This window comes from Megalobrama amblycephala, linkage group LG24, assembly GCF_018812025.1.
Source record: "Megalobrama amblycephala isolate DHTTF-2021 linkage group LG24, ASM1881202v1, whole genome shotgun sequence".
Classification (NCBI taxonomy): Eukaryota; Metazoa; Chordata; class Actinopteri; order Cypriniformes; family Xenocyprididae; genus Megalobrama; species Megalobrama amblycephala.
The window spans coordinates 2620362-2644607 of NC_063067.1; the positions used below are offsets into that span (position 1 = coordinate 2620362).

At 38.4% G+C, this 24246-nt stretch overlaps 2 protein-coding genes, 1 long non-coding RNA gene and 1 pseudogene across 7 annotated transcripts in view; 1 reads left to right on the forward strand and 3 right to left on the reverse strand.

Annotated features, from left to right (window-relative positions):
• The window catches only part of LOC125260286 (E3 ubiquitin-protein ligase TRIM39-like), a 40992-nt gene extending 38157 nt beyond the window's left edge, over nt 1-2835 (reverse strand). For all 5 annotated transcript variants that reach the window (XM_048178588.1, XM_048178590.1, XM_048178592.1 and 2 more), the window contains exons 1-3: nt 2757-2835; nt 1071-1136; nt 778-819 (exon numbers count right to left, since the gene is read on the reverse strand). In XM_048178588.1, coding sequence (XP_048034545.1) covers nt 778-819; nt 1071-1080 — 52 coding nt within the window. In that variant the 5' untranslated portion in view covers nt 1081-1136; nt 2757-2835. The remainder of the gene's footprint in view (nt 1-777; nt 820-1070; nt 1137-2756) is intronic.
• Nucleotides 2836-5960: 3125 nt separating this feature from the next.
• On the reverse strand, nt 5961-11014 carry LOC125260313 (zinc-binding protein A33-like). The gene is made up of 5 exons (XM_048178633.1): nt 10842-11014; nt 9870-10058; nt 7493-7631; nt 6984-7019; nt 5961-6859 (listed from the first exon to the last, which is right to left on the reverse strand). Exons 1-5 carry the CDS (start codon nt 10899-10901, stop codon nt 6315-6317), a joined length of 969 nt encoding a protein of 322 aa, XP_048034590.1. The 5' UTR covers nt 10902-11014; the 3' UTR covers nt 5961-6314.
• A 3837-nt stretch (nt 11015-14851) lies between these two features.
• LOC125260348 lies at nt 14852-15884 on the forward strand. Its single transcript, XR_007183016.1, has 3 exons — nt 14852-14977; nt 15181-15317; nt 15469-15884. It is a non-coding gene; the product is annotated as an uncharacterized LOC125260348 (long non-coding RNA).
• Nucleotides 15885-16174: 290 nt separating this feature from the next.
• On the reverse strand, nt 16175-23510 carry LOC125260294 (annotated as a pseudogene).
• Nucleotides 23511-24246: the final 736 nt, after the last annotated feature.

Sequence of the window (24246 nt, forward strand, 5' to 3'; positions counted from 1 at the left end):
GTGATCAAAGCTGAATTTTCAGCATCATTACTCCAGTCTTCAGTGTCACATGATCCTTCAGAAATCATTCTAATATGATGATTTGCTGCTCAATAAACATTTATGATTATTGTCAATGTTGAAAACAGTAAAAAAAAAAAAAATATATATATATATATATATATATAAAGTTCCAACATTATAAATGTCTTTACTGTCACTTTTGATCAATTTAATGCATCCTTGCTGAATAAAAGTTTTAATTAAAAAAAAAAAAAAAAAACTCTTACTGACCCCAAACCTAGTGATAATGTTACAAGAGCTTTCATTTCAGATAAATTGTTCTTTTAAACTTTCTTTTCATCAAATAATCCTGAAAAACTCGTACACAACATTTTTCAACATTGATAATAATAATAAATGTTTCTTGAGCAGCAAATCATCATATCAGAATGATTTCTGAAGGATCATGTGACACTGAAGACTGGAGTAATGATGCTGAAAATTCAGCTTTGATCACAGGAATAAATTACACTTTACTATATATTCACATAGAAAACAAATATTTTAAAATTGTACAAATATTTCACAATATTACTGTTTTTGATGTATTTTGGATCAAATAAATGAAGCCTTGGTGAGCAGAAGAGACTTCTTTTAAAAACTAATTAAAAAATCTTAGTTGAAAAACTTTTAACCAGTAGTGTATATATAAACCTCCCTTTAGACATACAGTTTCTCAAGGATTTTGATATTTGCAGTACTGAATATTATGAATTATCATATTTGTTGACTTACTATCAGGTCGCTCAAGAGATATACTTCCACATCCTCTTTGAACTGCAAATAAAATAACATGGAAATTAAAACTTTTACCAAATTCTGTTATCATCTTTATTTATTAAAGAAATAATTCACACAAAAAGAACAATTTACCAACATTTATTTTTCCACCTCAGTATTATATTCTTTCTTTCATAATGCACAAAAGTTTATTGCCTGCATGGGGATAAGTAAATAATGAATTTTTCATTTTTTTCAATACTATTTAAATCTGCACAATCTTTTTTTGTTTGTTTTGTTTTGTTTACCAGCAGTCATGTTAGTGGCTTCCTTGTCTGGGAGATCTTTGTGTTGTCTTTGCTGACTTCTGTTTCCTGCAGATAAAAGAAAGTTAAATTAAATACAATATTGTGAAAGAAAGTGAGAAAAAAATCTATCATATTTTTATTTGCCCTCATTTTTGCATCAGATTTATTTAGGCTCTTGTCTGGAATGACTGCAGTATAAGACCATATCTATCTTCTGAAGGCAATGTGTGTTGAAAATTAGTCATATTTCGTTAAATATGCTAATTTTTTATTTATTTCTCGCTTTTATTCCTATTAATTTATTTATTTATTTATTTTGCAGTGCATAGGTTAAACATGACAGAATTGACCTTAAGCATATTAAAACAAATACTTCAGTTTATTTATTTCTTTTTAACCTATAGACTAAACATGTACATAAACGGCAAGAATGCATTAAAGGTATTCGGTCTTCAGTAGGAAAGGTGTCATTAAAGCGAAGTAATAATTAACCATTTTTAGAATGGAAGTGATTCAATCAAAAACCAACTTTAGCTCAATAATAATTTTCCTGTCACTGTGAAGCTGCTTTGAAACAATTAATATGTATTGCGAAAAGCATTATATAAATGAAGATGACTTGACTTCACTAGTTCCCTTCCATTACTTTTTGCCACAATAGAATTGATTTTTGACTATTTTCTGTGTTCATTTTTAGACTTGATGGATGTGAAAGATGAAAGTGAAGAACTGAATGAAGTGGAGGAGAAACATCAGTGTTAGAAACCTCAATCTTCAAACTGAAGAAAAGTCTTTCAAAAACCATCAATATGGAAAGAGTTTCATTCAGAAAGGTATTAAGCATCACAAACCGTACAAATGACCTCAGTGTGGGAGGAGTTTCTCACAAAGAGGAAACCTTGAAATGCATATAAATATTCACACTGAAGAGAAACGTTATACCTGTCATGAGTGTGGAAATAGACAATATATCATCTACATTGCTGAAGAAAGCAACTTTCATTATATAAGTTATGTGCACTGAGTAATTTAGTTTATGTTCTAAAATAGATGTTGCATGATTAAATATTATAACTTAAAACTATTATAACAATTTAAACTATGATCCACAGTCAAAGCAGGCATACATGACAGCAGTTTCTGACAGAAAGTGCCTCCGTATAAGCTCTGCATCTAACTTCCTGTCTGAGTCCATGTGGCACGTGCCATGTGCTTCATACGGCTGTAGTTAGATCTGTTGGGCTGCAGAAGAATCTACTGTAAATACACAAACTAAACATGTGTCTCTGGGAGCCACAGTACAGTAAATGTAACTGGTTTTTACAACAACATCTTATCATGAAAAGGTATTTTTATATATAAAAGACAACACAGAAAGAGGTGAAAGTTATTTCTAACAAATAATCCACTAAATAAACATCTGTAAATGCCAGATGTCATTTTTGTTTAAAAGACTTGTGAGTTTTACTAGAAATATCATCATTCTGATTTTTCATTCCGAATTTTTTAATCTTGCCGCCAATTCAAGTACTTTCTGTTTCTATAGTCTGTGTGACATGACCACAAATAATCACATTTTTTATATCTGATTCACAGCCACAAAAACTTACAGTACTTCTACCAACAATCTGTTGCTGCTTCATGCTATTAAACTACTGAACAAGCTCTTACATTTCCATCACTTACCTGTGAGTAAATATCAGATCGTTGGTTGTTGTTTTCAGAGTGTCTAAAATGAAGTGCTGTTTGATGAAGCTTCCTGTTCATCTGTTAATTTCACTTTCAGTTAGGTCTTTTATACACTTGCAGTGATGCTATAGAACCACCCATAATCATGAATATGAAACAGTTCATATTTCTTCCCTGCTGTGTAACAGTGTAAGAAACGTTTAGAATATCAAGTTATGAGAGTTTACACAACTGCAGCTTGATAGAAACAACTTGTGGAAAAATTCTTTATTCCTTTAGTGGTTAGAATGTAATAAAACAAACACTCAGGAAATGTCTTTGTTGATTTTATTTTTGCAAGAGGTTGTTTAATGCAGATACAGAGTTCTACAAAGAAGAACCACCACACCTAGTGCAGTTGCTTTATATACCCCCCTAAATAGGGCCCAAGCCCCAAAGGGACAGATGCCCTATTAAGCAATATTTTGTGTGGGTGTGTGGCACATTTGGGGCCCTTAACATGCTCGAAAATTTTGCACACACGTCGGAATCATCAACCATAAGGGCCAGGCCGAAGCTGGTACCTGGACATGATAGGGGGGTTCAACAGTGCTCCTTTGAATGGGGTCCGAAAACTTGGTCCATATGTCAAACACACTTGCATTATTGGATCCACGAGTTCACATATCCATATAATTAAATAAAGTAAAGTTATGCGTATTTGGCGTGCTGTCCAGGGAGAGGGCTCCAAGCTCGGAATTTTGGCCCAAACCCAGAGTACTCCCCTGGGTGTGGTAAAAGTAGATAGATCGAGAAGTGAGGAGATGGGGTGGAGGTGGGATGCTGATAAACTCTCAGATGAACAGAGGTAAGTCTGCTGAATTTATACCTCTTGACATTGGTTGAGTTGATTAACTGAATGTTCTCCACCTGTGCTAATTAGGTTAATTATCTTAATTTGCTCCTCCCGACTTTTGTTAATAAAACATAATTTAGTATAAAACTCGGTACACATATAGACCTCACCAGTCCTAACAACTTTCCTGCTCTAAGTTATACGCCAGCCCAACAGGAAGTCTGCTATTGTGGTTTGTTTCTTATAGGTTCCTCCCAGGCGATTCATCTGATCGCAAAACCAAAAGCCAAGACATTGAGGATGCTAAATTGCAGACAGATTTTTTATATCTTAAACAGTCTGGTGTTGAAATGAATTCATGGGATGAAAAGGGAAACAGGAAGTGTGTTATAACTTCTGCATACATTGGCTGATTTTGATGAAACTTCAGCTGTGTGTTCATTGTAGGAGGCTGATTACATATCAGTATTGAGAGTCAAAGTCATAGCACCACCAACTGGCAACATCAAAACAGGGAAGATGTAGACCTGTGAAAGGATTCTTGATATCTTAAATACTGTTGCCATGGCAACATATCGAACTTTAATAATATTCTTGGGTGTTTTCATGCTTCAAATTGCATGAAACTCAACACACACATCAAAGTTGTCAGCCAGTAGACATGGGCAAAGCCTTAGAAACGCGCAGGGAGGAGGGCCTCTATATCGCCACCTTTTGACAAAAGTTGAAGGGGTTTTTTTTACCCACAGTCAATAAACTTGGTACATATATTGTACCGACCAACAGGAATTCATTAAAATGAATGTACTATATTTCAGATTAATATATTTGTTTTCTTTAAAATATTTCTTCTGAATCTCACCTCCCCCTCAATTCCTCAGTCTCACCTTTCATTGTCTGTGTGTGTGTCTTTCTCTGTCTAACTGTCTGTTTCTCTAATGTATAGATGAACCGATCTATAAATGAACATGCATCCCATGACATTATTATAACTGTCTTGCAAACTGTTGTGTGCATGATATCTATTTTATGCATATTTTATGATAAGAACCGATGGTTATCGTAAACTAACCTATACCATGTTTGGTGTCTACGAGTTTGTATTTTGAAGATTTAAATGATTGTGTATATGATATATTGTTTCCTGTGCAACATATCAGTATTACAAGAATCTTTAATAGTTTCTTCAAAACAACTCAGCCAGTTTAATCACATTCAAAGACAAGAGCCATAAACTCCTCCAAAAAGAACCTTAAGAGGAGACGCACAACTCCGCCTCTTTCTCTTGCTTCTTTTGGACGGACTGAAGAGACCCCCTTTTCCTGCAGGCTTCTTCAGGCCAAGGCCTGTAGTCCGTAACCTGCACCCCAGCCATGTGCTCATCTTTCCTACTACAAAAGTCAAATTAATTAGCAAAGATGCTTTATTACTGAAAAAAAAAACTGATGGTCTTTTCCAGATTGTTTTTGACTTTTTCCCAAAGCTCCATTTTCTGTCACACTTCTAGTTCAACTCTATCACTGTTCATTTTTTACCTATGTATGTGTGTGACCTGCGTGTACGTTATGTGTTTGTTAGTTTAGTTATGTGTTTGTGATTTAGTTAATAAAACTTGTGCACAATACATATTTGGTTCTGACTCTCTGTCTGTGAAAGATTGCCTCTTAAATGATCAGATCTTATTACCTGCTTTATAAATGCTTATTACCAAGCACTGGAAATGCTAAGAAAGATAATACTGAGTGTTCACAGGATAAACTGATTTATGGATTGTAATTTTAATGTAGCTACATCAAGTTAATCTGACTGATAATTGACCATAATTAATAATCATAATGAGTTATGGATAATTATTAATAGTCCCCCTTTGAGTTAATTCACAAGGTTTAGAGTTTAGCCCTTTCATTTTTGGGTGCTTTTGTCTGCATTATAGGAGAGGAAATCTCTTAGGCCTTCTCTTCTACAAATTTGAATAAAACCAGTACAACCAGTTTATTTGTACTGCACTGACTACATAGTTTTGTATAATTAGTTAAAAAAAAAAAAAGTTTAATAATAATGCAAAAGACCTTAAAGTAAATACATCTGGATTTTGAACTGCATATGATAACTTTTCACTCATTTGAAACTGATCTATAACATGAAATACTCTCATGGATGTGGCTGTTATGGTTCATGGTCACATTGGCACCAGCTGGCTGCTGTAAATGTGGCATATTCAAACGACTTTGACTTAGTCCTTTTACATTTACTGGGTTTAAATTCATATTGCCTGCCATGCACAGTTTCCCTAACATGCCCGGGGTGACGGTGGCACTCTGGCTCTCTGACCATTAGTGCTGTTCATTCACTACCCTCACTCACCCAAGAAATTTAGTTTACAAGTAATCTAATAAAATTTAACATTGGCCTTTATTCAGATGTTGCAGTTATTCCAATATAAACCAAGAATTGCAATGTTTTACAAGCAATTTTGAAGTTAACAGCTGAAAAGGAGAGAGAGAGAGAGAGAGAGAGAGAGAGAGAGAGAGAGAGAGAGAGAGAGAGATAATGGACAATGGAAATTTCCTTACAGATGTAGAAGTTTATAATATTTTACAGAATTTCTAAATATTAAAAATATTTAATCATATTATTATTTGATTTGCTAATTATAATCCTTATAAATACACATGCATAGTATCTTTCTAGATTTCATGTTTCATATTTTGGGGGATTTGTTAATTTAGTTTGACATGTGTGATGATCAGTGGGTTTGAGTTTTTACCTTTATCATTAAGGCCTGGGTTAAAATATGGATAGAGTTTCTCAGTGAAAGTCTGACCAGTGAAAGAGTAGATATGAGAGCTGGAGCCCACATTGTAAAAAGAGACCAGACCCTCCTCATAATCCACAAACACTCCCACCTTCTCAGGTTTCACTTTCAGAGATAACAAGATAGATGAATTATCACAAGCTTTATATTGATTCTCATTCCTCAGAATCACATTCCAGATTCCATCCTCAGGACTTGGGCTAATGTCCTCTTTCCTATTAATGGATTCTTTGGCCACTCCTAAATCCCAATTAGACTTTCCCTTCACAAGCACCTCATAGTAAAATTTCCCTGAACTGAATCCCTGCTTTCCCAGAACACTCAAACTCTCATCAAATCTCTTTGGGTTTTCTGGGACGTCCTGCTCAATGTCTCCATCACTGACTTGTTTTCCATCATCAGACAGGATAAGATATGGATTTGCCGTATCAGGATCCAGAGTCACATCCACTGAGAGAGATCAGACATTATCAATCAACTTCAATACAAATATTTTCAGATGTACAATAAATCATAAAGATCATTAAGTATTGTACGTGTACAATAAAAGAAAATGGTGTCAATCGCACTGTACCTGCATACTTCTGCACAAACTTCAACCCCATGGACACTGATGACAATATAATGTAATGAATTATTAATTGGAATATTTCAGGTTAACAACGATTATATCTCTATTAGCAGTATCAGTGGCATGTAAATGCGGCTCATCTATCAGTTTATAAAACAGAATGCAGAATGTTTATTAAAGCTCTAATATTAATTACTTATTAGATCTTTTATTATTTATTCAGTGGGGGAAAAATGTGTTACATGGGAAGTAAAGTTTCTAAATTGTCCTTGTGAGGTGGGAAAACATTTTAGGCAGACTTCTGGTTACTGTGTGTGTTTCTGATGTACAAACTCCACTAACAAAAATTACATGTACATTAATAGTTGCGTCACATTCCTTACATGTTGCTTTCAGGTATTCTCAACGGATAATCAAGTTAAAGTCATACTGCTTTAACTGGCTATGGCATGGCTTGAAGTTTGTATTGAACTTTACATAAGAAATCTATTCACTGTTTGAAATTCACATACCTGTTTGATAGAATTTTTTATTCAGAGTATTCTTCAGTTGAGTCAGAGCTCTATACAGAGGGATCAAATTCACATCAGAGTCAATCCTGATCTCAGTCCAGTTCTTGGTGTGTGGACGACTGGACAGGGATGAGTTCATCTACAGCATTAGAGAGAAGACTATTAAATATTTTTTAAGTTAATTGAATATTTTTTTCTAATTTGACATTATTACTGTTTCATTCTATTCTGTATACACCGATCAGGCATACCATTCTGAGCACTGACATGTGAAGTGAATAACACTGATTATCTCTTCATCACAGCAGCTGTTAGTGGGTGGATATATTAGGCAGCAAGTGAACATTTTGTCCTCAAGGTTGATGTGTTAGAATCAGGAAAAATGGCCAAAGCGTAAGGATTTTAGTGTGTTTGACAAGGGCCAAATTGTGATGGCTAGAGGCCAAGGCTGATGCACGTGGGGAGTGAAGGCTGGCCCGTGTGGTCCGATCCAACAGACGAACTACTGTTGCTCATGAAGTTAATGCTGGTTCTGATAGAAAGGTGTCAGAATACACAGTGCATCACAGTTTGTTGCATATGGGGCTGCATAGCCACAGACCAGTCAGGGTGCCCATGCTGACCGGTTTGAGGAGCACAACAACGAGTTTGAGGTGTTGACTTGGCCTCCAAATTCCCCAAATCTCAATCCAATCAAGCATCTGTGGGATGTGCTGAACAAACAAGTCCAATCCATGGAGGCTCCACCTCGCAACTTACAGGATTTAAAGGATCTGCTGCTAACATCTTGGTGCAGATACCACAGCACACCTTCAGGGGTCTAGAGGAGTCCATGCCTCGAATGGGCAGGGGTGTTTTGGCAGCAAAAGGATGCCTGATTGGTGTATAAGAGTGTTTCAAGAGTGGCTGTCTGTAAATTGTGGTGCAGATTGAGTTTTTGTCCTGTGATGTACAGCCCGAATTCCGGAAAAGTTGGGACTTTTTTAAAATTTGAATAAAATGAAAACTAAAAGACTTTCAAATCACATGAGCCAATAATTTATTCACAATGGAACATAGATAACATAACAAATGTTTAAACTGAGAAATTTTACAATTGTATTCACTAAATGAGCTCATTTCAAATTTGATGCCTGCTACAGGTCTCAAAAAAGTTTGGGCGGGGGCATGTTTACCATGCTGTAGCATCTCCTCTTCTTTTCAAAACAGTTTGAAGATATCTGGGCATCGAGGTTATGAGTTTCTGGAGTTTTGGTGTTAGAATTTGGTCCCATTCTTGCCTGATATAGGTTTCCAGCTGCTGAAGAGTTTGTGGTCGTCTTTGACATATTTGTTGTTTAATGTTGCTCTAAAACCTTTATATACCTTTCAGCATTCATAGTGCCTTCCAAAACATGCAAGCTGCCCATACCGTATGCACCCCCATACCATCAGATGCTGGCTTTTGAACTGAATGCTGATAACATGCTGGAAGGTCTCCCTCCTCTTCAGCCCAGAGGACACGGCGTCTGTGATTTCCAACAAGAATGTCAAATTTAAACTCGTCTGACCTTAGAACACTTTGAAACAGTCCATTTTAAATGAGCCTTGGCCCACAGGACACGACGGTGCTTCTGGACCATGTTTACATATGGCTTCCTTTTTGCATGATAGAGCTTTAGTTGGCATCTGCAGATGGCACGGCGGATTGTGTTCACCAACAGTGACTTCTGGAAGTATTCCTGGGCCCATTTAGAAATGTCATTGACACAGTCATGCCGATGAGTGATGCAGTGTCGTCTGAGGACCCAAATACCACGTGCATCCAAGGTCTTCGGCCTTGATCCTTACACACGAGATTTATCCAGTTTCTCTGAATCTTTTGATGATGTTATGTACTGTAGATGATGAGATTTGCAAAGCCTTTGCAATTTGACGTTGAGCAACATTGTTTTTATAGTTTTCCACAATCTTTTTACGCACTCTTTCACAGCTTTGCTCACCTTTAGAGAGACTCTGCCTCTCTAAGACATCCCTTTTATAGCTAATCATGTTACAGACCTGATATCAATTAATTTAATTAGTTGCTAGATGTTCTCCCAGCTGAATCTTTGTTGCCCACGTGCCAACTTTTTTGAGATCTGTAGCAGTCATCAAATTTGAAATGAGCTCATTTTGTGAATAAAATTGTAAAATTTCTCAGTTTAAACATTTGTTATGTTATCTATGTTCTATTGTGAATAAAATATTGGCTCATGCAATTTGAAAGTCTTTTATTCAAATTTAAAAAACATCCCAACTTTTCCGGAATTCGGGTTGTACATGATGACTGATTACACAGATGTTGACAGACCTGTATGACATGGAGATGATCATCAGTGTGTGAGAGCTGCTCTACCTCAGTGTTTCTCTTCTTCAGCTCAGTGATTTCCTGATGCAGCTCTTTAATGAGATCTGCAGCCTGTTTCTCTGCTGCTCTCTGCTGTTCCTCCATCATCTTCAGCTGCTCAAACTGACATCTCTGAATGGAGCGCATCAGATCGGTGAAGATCTCAACACTGGATGATTTCACTTTCTCTGTGTTACTCTGATGAAGGATAAAAATGTGTATTATTACAGCGACAGCCAGTGACTCTCCATTCAACTCAGTACCTTTATTTATGAAGCAGATTGAAATATTATGATGCATTACGTTAATAATTGTAATAATGTTATGCATCATTGTAACCACCCTACACCCTTAAACCTATGCACTTACACACACACACACACTCAAAACATCAAACAAAAACAGCCTTTCTCCACTTTTCTAGCTTGCTTCTTAATCTATTTGTCTAATAAACCTTTGTGCATTACGTACATTGTTGGCTCTTTGACAAATACAATGTTCTGTCATGAAACTCTAGACGGCGCAGGCTAATAGGTCCTTTAACTCAACCTGCTTGTGACCACATCATTATATCTACAGGGTACAGCTGATTGGTTCTTGCTGTATCAGTAGCCAATGAGCTTGCATGCTCAACCTTCAAAATACTTTGGTAGCATTTGCCTTAGCAGTGCAGCATGCTTCAAAACCCTCCACCTTCCCCAGCTCCACCTGTATAGATCTGCTACGGGTAATTCATGTACTTTATATTGTACAGCAGCAGCATGTCTTACTTGCTCACAGCAGTGTGTCGTGTATGTATTGGCAGTAGCAAGTCCCGTACTTGCTCTGCAGCAAGCAGATCTAACCAAACATATCAACATTGTCATACCCATTACCATGACAAACACACAGAGAGTTTTCATGAAAAAAATTGCTTTGTTCCTTTTGGATAAAAGTGTGTGCTATATGTGTAAATGTAAATATTATTTTCTTTTCACTCACCCTTTTCAGCCCTACTGAGTATTGAATCTCTTGAATCTTCTTCATTCTGTCCTGGATCATCTGAAGAATGTCTGTCTGTGGCTGAACCAGCTGATTCTACATACAGAGAAAAGACACCATAGCTTTTAGTCCAGTTCATAAAACACAGATACATTTACAATGTAGTCCTTCTCTTCTGGGAAACAGGCCAGAAATATTTATACTCATCATTTATAATGCTTTCTAGAATGAGAATGTCCTTCCCTCTAAAACCACCTGTCTATGACTAACAACATCAAATAGCAAAGCATAGTTCACGACTATGATGTACAGTAAAGCTACTGGTTTTGACTATGTTTAAAGTGTTTTTTTTTCTTGCCTTCTCTCGACTCTCCCCTATAGGAGCAGTGTTGTGAATCCTGTGTTTTCCTTCAGTGCAGGATAGACACACACACAGAGGTCTCTCGTGTTTCTGGCATATATAATCCTCCAGATTTTCCACAGCGTTGATCAGTTTGTGTTTCTTCAGACGTGGGACTCTGAGATGAGGCTCCAGATGATCATCACAGTAAGAGCTTTGACACGTCAGGCAGGACTTCACAGCTTTCTGCTTTCTTTCATCACAGATGTCACAGAACACCTCAGATTCTTCTAGATCAAGCTTCTCCTTGTGTTGTACAACTTCCCTGAGCTCCTCGTTTTGTGGACCACTAGAGGATGCCATGGCTGAAAAGACAAACAATGACAACATATTATCTACATTGCTGAATTAAACAAGTCACAAGTATACCTGCATATCCAGTCTTAATAGTTAGTGGTAAAATAACTTGGTTTGCTGTCCTCGACAGAGGCTTGAACCTGAGGCTCAGAAGGAGAATGAGAGGAATAGAGGAGGAGATGAGTAGGTGGAGGGATGCCAGAAGAATTGTCACTGGGATGGAATGGATTTGGCTTGCTGTCCTCGATCTCTGAGCTCAACCCCCAAAAAGATTTTACCAAGCTTCAAAAAGCTGGGCAATCAACTGAGAGCAGTTTGGTGACATAAGTAGAGAAGACTTTAATGGATTCAACTCCCCCACCAACACCACCAAGGATGTGCAGAATACTTTTCACTGTTCAATATAAGGCGGGTCGGGGGCTAAGGAATGAAAAGGCTCCTGTAGGAGCGGAGGGGTTAAATCATTGCTAGTTTCCATATCTGTCAGTCACTTCGATGTGGTGTCTAATGCTGACACCAGGGGCACTCTTGGGAGCCCCAAACACCTCTGATACTTCAGAAAAGACCAATGAGTTTGCCTTGGAAGGCCACGATCTTTGTACCACGTGTCTGGGTTGTAAGCACGCTGAGACCGCTTTCATGGATGGGTCATGTCCTTACTGTGAGAACATGACGGATGATTTTAATGTTGTTTCTGCAAACTGCTTATTACATTATGTGCAGTTATTACATTATGAGTTGCTACACATGTGGAATGAAACGATACCAAATCAGAAAGTGAGCTGATGGAAGCATAACATGACTTCATCCAAACATTTTTCTTTTTCCCCCACAAATTTTCTGTAAAAAGCAGTCCAAACACTATTATCGCCATTTCTTCTTGCCTGTCGTCCACCATGTTCGTTTACACTAAACTCACATTTGACTACGAGGGATTTGGTTGTAGTGAATTGAATGTGTTAGTGTGTATTGTGCTGTCTTGGTCACATCGCGGCACACCACACACTATAGGAACAAAACTGTTAAATCTATGATTTTTTTTATCGTCATGGTTGTGGTCTCTCACATTTTGAAAATCTGATAAGATTTTAAAAATCTTTTAGTGTAGGCCAGTCTTCACATGTGCATGGACAGTTCTTCAAAAACCACCACCACAGGTATGGCAAGAAATTCTTAGCACTGAATCTTGTATACTGGTTTAACTTGCGGGTTAACTTGAGCATTTTCGCTTTCAAAAAACTGAAAGTCAATTCATTGTTATATCCGTGCTCATGTTGAAACTCATACACTGGTAAAAGTAACAAAACAAAAAGGTAATTTATGTTTGGCATTGAAATATTATGGTGAGCCTACATAAAAATATAACTAATAACTGCTGTTTTTATCAGAGCCAAAGTACTTGATTGACATTTCTGTGTCAGAAGAAAAAAAACAATACTGAAACTGAATATATATATATATATATATAACAGGTCTATACAACATTATCATCTGTGCCACTGCTGCGTCTGTCTTAGCAACCACACATAGCAATGTAAACATATGTTTGTTTTCAGTTGATTTTGTTCATTGAAGCTTACTGCATTATGTAGAAGAGTATTGTGAGAAACCCAAAGATATTCATTGACTGAGTGTATTACCTGCATTCAGATGTAGCATTTTCCTTCAGGTCAGTCCTATGTTCATAATAAAAAATAAGTTTGAATGTCCGCTGCGATCTTGTCCTTTTAATATTTAATGGGTTTTCCTGTGCCCTGCTGACACTGACGGCGCTGGTCAAAGCATTTTTCATTTGCGTTTTGTTCCGTGTTCAAAACAAGTTTCTCGCTCATAAAGACAATCTTCGCCGCAATTTAATGGCGTAATAATGTAACTTCTGTTGCTGTTCACGCTCAGGGACTATTTTTTCCAGCGGAAGGAAAGCTTTTAGTGATTTTACTTCATGAAAGTTGCATTGATACATATTTTTTGGCTTTAATATTTAAATTGTGTGGTAACCGTTTTATCAAAGCAATAAGCCACAAGAAGTCGTGGTTTACAGTGAATGTATGCGTCGTGCCTAACAACGCCCCTTAACTGTTATAAATTCACTGTAAACAACAGCTTCTTGGGGCTTATTTCTTTAGTAAACACCAGGTGTAATTTAATTTATTTATGTATTCATGAGAGGGCTAAAATCAGCATGGAAAATGGCCTTTTATTTCTAAATTATAACCATTGTTGATGTAAAAATCATACTAACATTATAAGTGCACCTCAGGAAACAAAATAATAAAAAAAATGCAGTTTATAGTTTTTATTGGACTAGTTAAAGGTGTCCATTCTGTCTGAAGTTCAAGTGCTTTCTATTTCTAAAGTATTCAAGTTGACATGACAGTACACATCAAATGTTGGTTTACAGCCAATTAAATGACACACTCATTAATATTTAATTACTGTTTCAGAGTTTAAAACTACTGAACCAAATACATTTCTATCACTTACCTGTGAGTGAATATCAGCTCTGATCACTAGTTTCAGTGTGTGAATAAAGTGGTTGCTGTTTGAGGAAGCTTTCAGTTCATCTGTTTTATTAAGTTTCACCTTCACTGAATTTCCTTCACTCAGCTGCAGTGATGTCATAGCCCCGCCCACAGCTGTGAATATGTTCCTGATTTATCTCTAATGAGTGTGCAAACACTTTGTGTTTTAAAATCCATTTAACAACATTCATCACATTTACAAAAATATATTTTAGTTTTCATACAAAACAATGTTTTCAGTTGCCAGGACAAGCACTGTACGAATGCACACCTCACGACCTGAAGCGCTTCCTTGTGTTTTAAATCTAAATGGTTATATGACTGTCAGTCAATCTGAGAAGAATCAGCTGGTTCATCGAGCTAAAAATGTTAGTATTGCTTTTATTTAATTTTAATGTCTGAACAATATAAATAATTGCGCAAAACCTACACTTTGGGATTTATATAGGTAAAAAAAAGAAGAAAAAAAAAGAATAACTCTTCATCATCAAATTTATGAAATTCTTTACACGTGTAGCATAGCAGCATAACAGAAAATGTCATTTAGGGTTTTTTTAAGCGTAAGTGAGATTCATTACTTATCCTAATTTATTCCTCATTTTTTGTAGTTGGATGCAATCCATGGAGTTTATGATCAAATCCGATCATGTGTTTTTTTATATATATATATATATGAGGCGTTTTATAACATTTTAGTTACTCTTCAACACAGCTGCTGTTTTAAATCATAACAGAGACAGTCTTGCTCTAAAACTACAGTACAGAATTAACGCCCTGTTCTCTTGTCTCCAAGACTATTCCCTGGACTCTGTATAAGGAGTACATGAATCATCTGGTGGATCAGGGCGCTCTGATGCTCATGCTCACCGGACGGGTCAATCAGTCCAAACAGATTCTGGCCACACGGTTCAACTTCAGTAAGATTATATAACTATAAAATTATCATAAGAGTAGTGCACTACATTCTGACTCATGCACTATATTCCAAGTCTTCTGAAGTCATGTGATGCTTAGAGTGAGGAACTGCAACCTGATGAAACATCTGAAGGCGTCATATTCAGATTCAGTTCATCACAAACAGAAACTCTACATTCTTTGATTGTGTTTGTACTGTTTTCAGCCTCTAGATGGCACTGTGGTGTGTAAAGAGTTGACAGTCAAGATCACGTTCCAGAACCCGCTGACGCAAGTGTTGAAGAACGTTTTGTTCCGGATAGAGGGATTGGGAATGCAGAGCGTCAGAAAGATCCCGTATGGGTAAGACTTTCAGTGTTTCAAAATGCTGTTAGCATTTTAATTTCAGCTGTGACGTCTGAATTGTTTAGACACATAAATTGTACTACACTAAATATGATATTTAAAGAGTGAAAATCTTCCATAGAGTTGATATTGTGTTTCTGTCTGTCAGTGATGTGGAGAAGCTTGCGACGGTTACACTGATGGAGAAGTTTGTTCCCACCGTCTCCGGCTCTCAGAAGCTCCTGGCATCGATGGACTGCCGTCAGCTCACTCAGGTTCACGGATTCACCGATATTGTGCTCAAACCAAAGTGAAAAACTCTTTCATTGTGAAGCTTTCTAATGCTCTCGCTTCTCTTTAAGAATATTTACTAGATTTAATGATCATCTACACTAAATAATAGCTAATTCAGTATTTTCATTCCCAACTGATGAAAGTCAACAATAAAGATCCTGTTTTATTCATATCCTGTCTGTTGTTTACTATGAGTAGATAGTAAACATCGCTCTCCAGAGTGTATTTGCATAATAATAAAACAAGCTGTTTAGTTTATAAGCAATTTCAGTAAAAGAATTGAACACTTGTCTTTATTCAGATGCTGCAGATATTACAATATAAACCAAGAATCACAAAATTTCAGAAGCAATTCAGTGTTAACAGCTGGAGAGGAGAGAAAATGGCTTCAGAGATTTCCTTTAAAAAACATGTAAAACAAAGTTTGGAAATCAATGTATCATGTATCATGTAAAATTTCACCATATAATATTAAATCAAATTATGTAAAATTTCATAGTATCACAAGCTACAGATATGTATTAAATGAAAGAGAAAAGCAAACAAATCATTGTGTTGATTAGAAACGTATAGGCTCGTAACACATTTGCCATTCAAATGTAGCCGTGATGAAATAAAAACAACATATAACTCAAAATATATTTCAATATAGTTGGTATTTATTGTCAGTGGCTGATTTTTTTTAAAGGCCTGAATATACAGTTCTTGTTTTGCACACATTTTTTTATATCACATTAATTTCTTTATAACTAAGTAAAATTTACTTGATTGTGGTTTGTGCAAATTATTTTTGGGGGTTTTATTTACATATTCTGATACTTTAAAGGTGAGACAGGTGTGATGATTAGTGGACTTGAGGTTTTACCTTTATCATTATCGCCTGGGCTAAAATAAGGATAGAGTTTGTCAGTGAAAGTCTGACCAGTGAAAGAGTAGATATGAGATCTGGAGTCCACATCATAAAAAGAGACCAGACCCTCCTCATAATCCACAAACACTCCCACCTTCTCAGGTTTCACTCTCGGAGATAAAGAGACAGGTGGATTTTCACAAGCTGAATATTCATTTTCATTCTCCAGAATCAAAGTCCAGAATCCATCCTCAGGACTCAGTATGATCTCCCCCTTCCTGTTAATGGATTCTCTGGCCACTCCTAATTCCCACCCAGTCTTTCCCTTCACCTGCACCTCATAGTAAAATCTCCCTGAACTGAATCCCTCCTTTGCCAGAACACAGCAAGCCTTATTAAATCTCTTTGGGTTTTTTGGGACGTCCTGCTTAATGTCTCCACGACTGACTTGTTTTCCATCATTAGACAGATAGAGATGGTGATTTGCTGTATCAGGATCCAGAGTCACACCCACTGAGAGAGATCAGACAGTCAACTTAAGACAAAATATTTTTAGATACAGTATACAATACAGATTATCAAGTAAAAAATTTTTTTCTATAAATGTATTAAAAGAAAATAGTGTCAATCTCACTGTACCTGCATACTTCTGCACAAACTTCAACTCTGTGGACACAGATGACAATAAAATGATGAATTATTTACGGAAATATTTTCAGGTTAACATTTTGTTTTTCTTTTTGGAAGCATCAGTGGAATGTAGTGATTTCTGGTTAGGTATTTGTGTTTGTACACAGATAGTTACATCATGTAACTTACATGTCTCTAAAGTAAGTTAAAGTAATACTGCTTTAGCTGGTTGTGATGTGAGTTAAAGTTTGGATAGAACTACTGGGTTTAGTGAGTCTTTTATTATACTTTTATCTAATGCTAACATAGCAAGTTTAAGTTATATTTCTGAAACTGTGATTGTTGTAACTTTTTTTTGTTAAATAATAATTTAATTTTTCCTTAATAGAAGCATGTGATGTTAAATGTAAAAACAGAAAAATATGCCGATACTTTTATAATGTTTTGTGTTTATTTTGAAAGGTAAGCGTCTCAATTTTCTAGAACTGTCACTAACACTGATCCTTTGTAGACTGAGAAAAATTATCTGCAGTGATCACCGTATGCCACCGATGTTTAAATTGGATTTAAAAAAAAATAATGTTCTTAGATTACTGGCCAAAAAAAATCTATACATTGTATTTAAAACTCACATACCAGTTTGAATGATTTTTTCATTTAGTGTTTCTTGAGTTTTCTTCAGTAGAGTCAGAGCTCTTTTACAGAGGAATCACATTCACATCCGAGTCAATCCTGATCTCAGTCCAGTTCTTGTTGTGTGGACGACTGCACAGGGATGAGCACATCTACAACAGGAGAGAGAGGGATTATTAAACATGTTATTTTTTATTTTAATGTTTTACATAGTACCTTTCTTACGGTTATATTCTCTTTTTTCACTTTATTACAGTTTACAATCAGCTCATCAGTTTTGTGAACAGAGTGTTCCCATTCAGTCAGTCACGTTCGACGTTAACGTCGATACTGACGTAATGGGGTCTCGCTTGGGAGTCTAATCACCTCCAAGTGGTACAAAACGAGAACCACCGAGAATGAGAGGTGGTGAGGTGGAGGAGAGCACACGTCCAAATTCCAGGGGGGCATATCTCTGTGACCAGGCTGAATTGGGGCTCCATACAGCCAGTGTAGGGGGGTGCCCTTGGGCCCCCTCTGTGCTCGGAGTCTGGAGCTCCAAGTCAGCTTGGTTCCCCAGTTATAGCCAGTCAAAATTTGACAGGAAGTGTCTGTATCTCTGCGAACCAAGCCTGAGTTGGGGCTCCATACGGCCGGTGTAGGGGGGCACCCTAGGGTCCCCTCTGCATCCGGAGTCTGGAGCTCCAAGTCGACTTGGTTCTCGAGTTACTCCCGGTCCAAGTTCCAAAAGAAGATCAACCGTATCTCGGCCCCCCCGCGGGCCACGGGAATTGGCCAGTGAGATTTACATGCCGGGCAACATCCCCGGCATCCGCGTATAAATAGGACCGGCTTACCCACTTCCATTCATTCTTTTGCTTCAGAGCCGATCAGTTGTGTGATCGTTCTCTCACCTTCAATCAAAGAAAGTATAAATTTCTCAGAACAAAAAGAGCAATTTTAATTGCATGGAGTGATCTCCACAACAGCAATTTTCATTGCTTTAACTGTTTTTGTTCTGGTGGCTGCAGCTTGCGGATCTCTCTCTGTCTGGTGGGAAGGCACGTTCAGCGGTGTGTGCGTGTGACAGCATGCTTGCACAGGATGGTGCGGCACTTATCCCTGTGTGCTTCAGCTAAAAGAGCAGTTCTAAAAGAGCAAAGCATGGGCGATCAGCATTTTTTTTCAAGATGTCTTTTCGTCCGTGTGTTTCTGGATGTGGCCGTTTCCTGACCTCGTCTGACGGCCACGATCGCTGTCTCACTTGTCTGGGTAAACAGCATGCTGAGTCAGAGCTTGTGGATGGTACATGCCCTCACTGCGAGGGCATGTACATGTTGCATGTCCATGCTTTAACACAGAGGTAGGAGTGCCCTCTGCTGCTACCCAGCTGCCCGCAGCTTCAAAAGCTGCTGGTCTGGTTAGCACTCTGGGAGATCTGAGGGTCACAATGGGAGCTTCTTCGTCGGGTCCTTCCCCTGATCCTCCCACTCCTCTAGCACGCCATGTGCTGTCGAGTTGCTGGCTGCTGCCACTTTCGGCGCTCCCAATGAGGATCAGATGTTGATCGCTGCATCAGTGAGTGGGCTTTTGGTCTCTGAAGAGGATGACAAAGCCGATCTTCCGCACTCCGGGGTGGCTGGTCAGGCGGAGTTGGATTCAGAGTTAATGGCCATGCTTGCCCGGGCCACCGCAGGCATCTGACTCAAGTGGAACCCTCCACGTCAAGTGGAATCATCCACATCTCCCATCCAAGGCAAGTAAGACCACGGCAGCCCAGGCCTCCACCCTGCACGCCATGGCCATCTTGCAGCTCCCTTCGAGCCCCTTGAGTCAGTTGAGCTGAAACGTCTGTCATTAAAGATGCGCTCACTTCCTTTAAGAGGGTTAGGGACCTGCAGGCATTTTTGGTCAGTGAATCGTGCCTAGAATTCGGGCCAGCTTCCTCTCACGTTATCCTGAGACCCCGGCTTGGATATGTGCCCAAAGTTCCCACCACTCCCTTCCGAGACCAGGTGGTGAACTTGCAAGCACTGCCCCTGGAGGAGGCAGTCCCAGCCCTAGCATTGCTGTGTCCCTTTCATGCCCTGCGTGTTTATGTGGACCGCACGCAGAGCTTCAGAGCTCTGAGCAGCTCTTTGTTTGCTTTGGAGGTCAGCAGAAGGGAAAGGTTGTCTCCAAACAGAGGTTTGCCCACTGGATAGTGGATGCCATCGCCTTGGCGTACCTGTCCCAAGGCGAGCCGTGCCCCCTCGGGTTGTGAGCTCACTCCACTTGGGGTGTTGCTTTCTCCTGGTCATTGGCGCACAGTGCCTCTGTAGCAGACATCTGCAGAGCTGCAGGCTGGGTGACATTTTACATTCGCAAGATTTTCTCCGAGTGGACCCGGTGTCCACCCATGTGCTGTCTACACATAGGTAGCCATGGGTTTTTTGCTTGCTTGTGCCATTTCCCTCAGACGAGGGAATACGAGCATTTTCCTGCTCCTCAGTTAAGTTCCCCACATGGTGAACCCTGTGGAGTTACTCCTGCATCCTGCGGCAGTCAAACGCAGCGGAGGCGTCCGATGCCAGGTCCAGTATTTGTGTGCATGCCCGGTTGGTCAGCCCTTGTACTGGGCTAGATGCCCATATGATGTGATTGCCCTTGGGTAATCCCATATGTGTCTGTCCATGGTATTGTTTCCCTGATGGTAAACCCGTGTCTTTCCCTGGGCGGCTCTGCTCTGCCCTGTCTCTGAGTGATAGAGTTCCTCCCTGGAGGTAGGACCTACATCAGGGATCTTCCATATGCGTCACTGCCCCACAGGTCAGTCCATATGTGTCTTCCACACGTCACCTCCGTTCGGGCAGGGTGTGGTCTCCGTAGCTTTCTTCTCCTTTGGACTGGGAACACTTTCCTGGCGTTTTGGTCATGGCTGAAAAACATGGGAATCGAGCCCCGAAGCACTCTTCCCCAGGGGTAAGGAACAGTTGCTTCGACCATCCCCTGAGTAATGCTCTGTCCGCTCCAACCCACTGGTATGGATGAATTTTCGGGCTTACTCCAGGCGCTGGAAGGTTATGACTCTGTGGTTGCACCTGTATTGGGCACGCTTTGGCTTGCCAGCATCTGCTTCCCTAACACTCGTAACGTGGCTTAGTTGCTATGGTGCTTTTCATTGGACCCCATTACATCAGTATCGACGTAACGTTGAACGTGACTGACTGAATGGGAACTTACTATTGTAACCCCTGTTCCCTGAAGGAGGGAACGGAGACGTTCCGTCCCCTTGCCATAGCCCTGAGTCACCTCTGAACGGCCGGGTACCTATCTCGGCTCCTCAGCAAAATATGAATGGAAGTGAGTATGCCGGTCCTATTTATACGCGGATGCCGGGGGTGTTGCCCGGCATGTAAATCTCACTGGCGAATTCCCATTGGCTCGTTTAATACCACTTGGAGGTGATTGGGCTCCTAAGCGAGACCCCATTACGCCAGTATTGACGTAACATCTCCATTCCCTCCTTCAGGGAACGGGGGTTACAATAGTAGCCTAGACGTTTCTGCAGCAACTCGACTCAGACTAGCTATCCCTTTTTCTCCTCAACACACGCATTACAAGTTCACAGACCTGTATGAGGTGGAGATGATCGTCAGTGTGTGAGATCTGCTCCAGCTCAGTGTTTCTTCTCTTTAGCTCAGTGATTTCCTGCTTGCAGCTCTTTAATGAGATCTTCAGCCTGTTTCTCTGCTTCTTTCTGCTGTTTCTCCATCATCTTCAGCTGCTCAGACTGACATCTCTCAATAGAGCGGATCAGATCAGTGAAGAGCTCAACACTGGATGATTTCTCTTTCTCCGTGTTTCTCTGTAAGTTCAAGTAGCAGATTTGTTTATTATGTATTTACATATTTAAAGGGATAGTTTACTAAAAAATAGAAATTCTCATTTCATCTAATGGCCTCAAATCATGTAAATGTTTTTTTTAATCTAATTTATTAAGCAGATCAAAATATTATAATGCATTTTTCATTTTTTTAACATCCACTCACCTTTCTCAGATCTACTGAGTGTTTTATCTCTTGAATCTTCTTCATTCTGTCCTGGATCATCTGATAAACGTCTATCTGTGTCTGAACCAGCTGATTCTACATACAGAGAAAAAACATTTTAGATAAAGTCTGATTTGAATATTGATTTTGAAAACCATTTAAAGACCCCATGGATTCAAAATTGTTGTTTTGTATCTTTTAGTCCATTTCTGATAGTTTTGATGGCAACTGCTGTAAATGCTGTAAACACTGACAAAAACAAATAATGAAAGGCTATTAGCTTTGGGGGTTTTTTTTTTTGTTGTTGTTGTTTTTTTTTTATGTGTCAACATACAGGAAAACTGATTTCATGAGGTGTTTAAAGTGTTTTGTCTGTAACTCTTTGCCTTCTTCTCTCGACTCTCCTCCTCTATAGGAACAGTGTTGTGAGTCCTGTGTTCTCCTTCAGTGCAGGAACAGACAAACACACGTCTGATCATCTCTGCAGAACATCTCCAGAGGTCTCTTGTGTTTCTGGCATATATAATCCTCCAGATTTTCCACAGCATTGATCAATGTGTGTTTCATTAGATGTGGGACTCTGAGATGAGGCTCCAGATGATCATCACAGTAAGAGCTTTGACACATCAGGCAGGACTTCACAGCTTTCTGCTTTCTTTCATCACAGAAGTCACAGAACACCTCCGATTCTTCTAGATTGAGGTTCTTCTTAAAGTGTTGCACAAGGTCTCTGAGTGTTGTATTAATCTTGAGATCAGGTCTTCTGACAAATATTTCTTTACAGATTGGACAGAAGCCGATCTTTTTGTTCGTCCAGCACTTGCTCAGGCAGGTTCTGCAGAAGTTGTGTCCACATGGAGTGGTGACTGGATCAGTGAACACTTCTAGACAGATGGAGCACTGGAGCTCCTCATTTAGTGCTGGACCATTGCAGGATGCCATGACTGAAAAGATAAGTAATGACAATATATAATCTTCATTGCTGAAGAGAGCAACTTTCATAAAAAGTTATGTGCAATAATAATTTAAGTAATTTATTTTATGTTCCAAAATGGATGTTGCATGGTTAAAAAGTATTATAACTAAAAAAAATATTATAACAACTTAAACTATGAACCACTGTCAAGCAGTCAGAGCACACATACATGACAGCAGTTTCTGACAGGAAGTGCCTCCATCACTAACCCTAACCTCACTGAGACTATAAGCTCCGCCTCTAACTTCCCGTCTGAGACTGCTGGCCATGTGCTTCATACGGCTGTAGTTAGATCTGTTGGGCTGCAGAAGAAGAATCTACTGTAAATACAGAAACTAAATATGTGTATCTGGGAGTCACAGTTCAGCAGATGTAACCAGTTTTTACAAAACCATTTTATACAATCATGAAAAGATATTTTTATAAATAAAAGACCACACAGAAAGGGGTAAAAGTGTAATTTTCCAAACAAATAGCCCACTAAATATACATCTGTAAACACCAGGTGTCATTTTTGTTTAATAGACTTTTTACTAGAAAAAACATTCTGATTTTTAATTTGTTCATCTTGCCGCCAAATTTAAATTCTTCCTGTTTCTAAAATCTCTAAAATATGACATGGCCACAAATAATCAAACTTTGATTTACAGCCAAAGAAAAAATTTTTTTTTACCAACAATCTGATGCTGCTTCATGCTACTAAACTACCGAACAAGCTCTTACATTTCAATCACTTACCTGTGAGTGAATATCAGATCTGGTCGTTGATTTCAGAGTCTCTAAAATGAAATGCTGTTTGATGAAGCTCTTACTTTCACTTTCACTTTCACTGAAGTCTTTTACACACTTGCAGTGATGCTGTAGCTCCGCCCATAATCATGAATATGGAACAGTTCCTATTTCATCCCTGCTGAGTGTGTAACAGTGTAAGAAACTTTTACAATATCAAGTTTTCACAGTTTACACAATTGCAGCTTGATAGAAATGACACACATTAAACATGTTTCACAGTGAAATCTTCTGTGATTTCATGAGTCTTGTACAAAGGTAAAACATACAATATATAAAGCTATTTAAAAAGTAGCAAAAAAATAAATAATGGCATGTTTAAGAAAAGTGTGAACACGCAGTCTAATATTTCATAAGTTTATGTGGCAGTTATTCTTATAGTTATCAGATTATTCAAGTGTCTTTAATATTGTTTTATCTTTTTATGACATTTGTCTGCTGTCAGTACATATTACAAGATTGTTTCAAATTACTCAAGAGTTGCTTTTAAAGTCACTTCGCTTTATTTACTATCCCTAGTAAAAAAAGTAATATATTTAAAATACATTTATTTCATATTAAGTGTAGTTTAAATCTATTAACATATTTACTGACATATCACTAGAGACTTACTGATTTAAAAAATAATTTAACTTTATTTGAAGTTTTTCTTTATTGCACAATGCACATTTTTTCACGAATACTGCATTATACACCACCCCCGGTCTGGAGCTGTGGAAGCTATGGGTCTGGCCCCTGATTCTCGAGTGGTCCTTCACCGTCCAC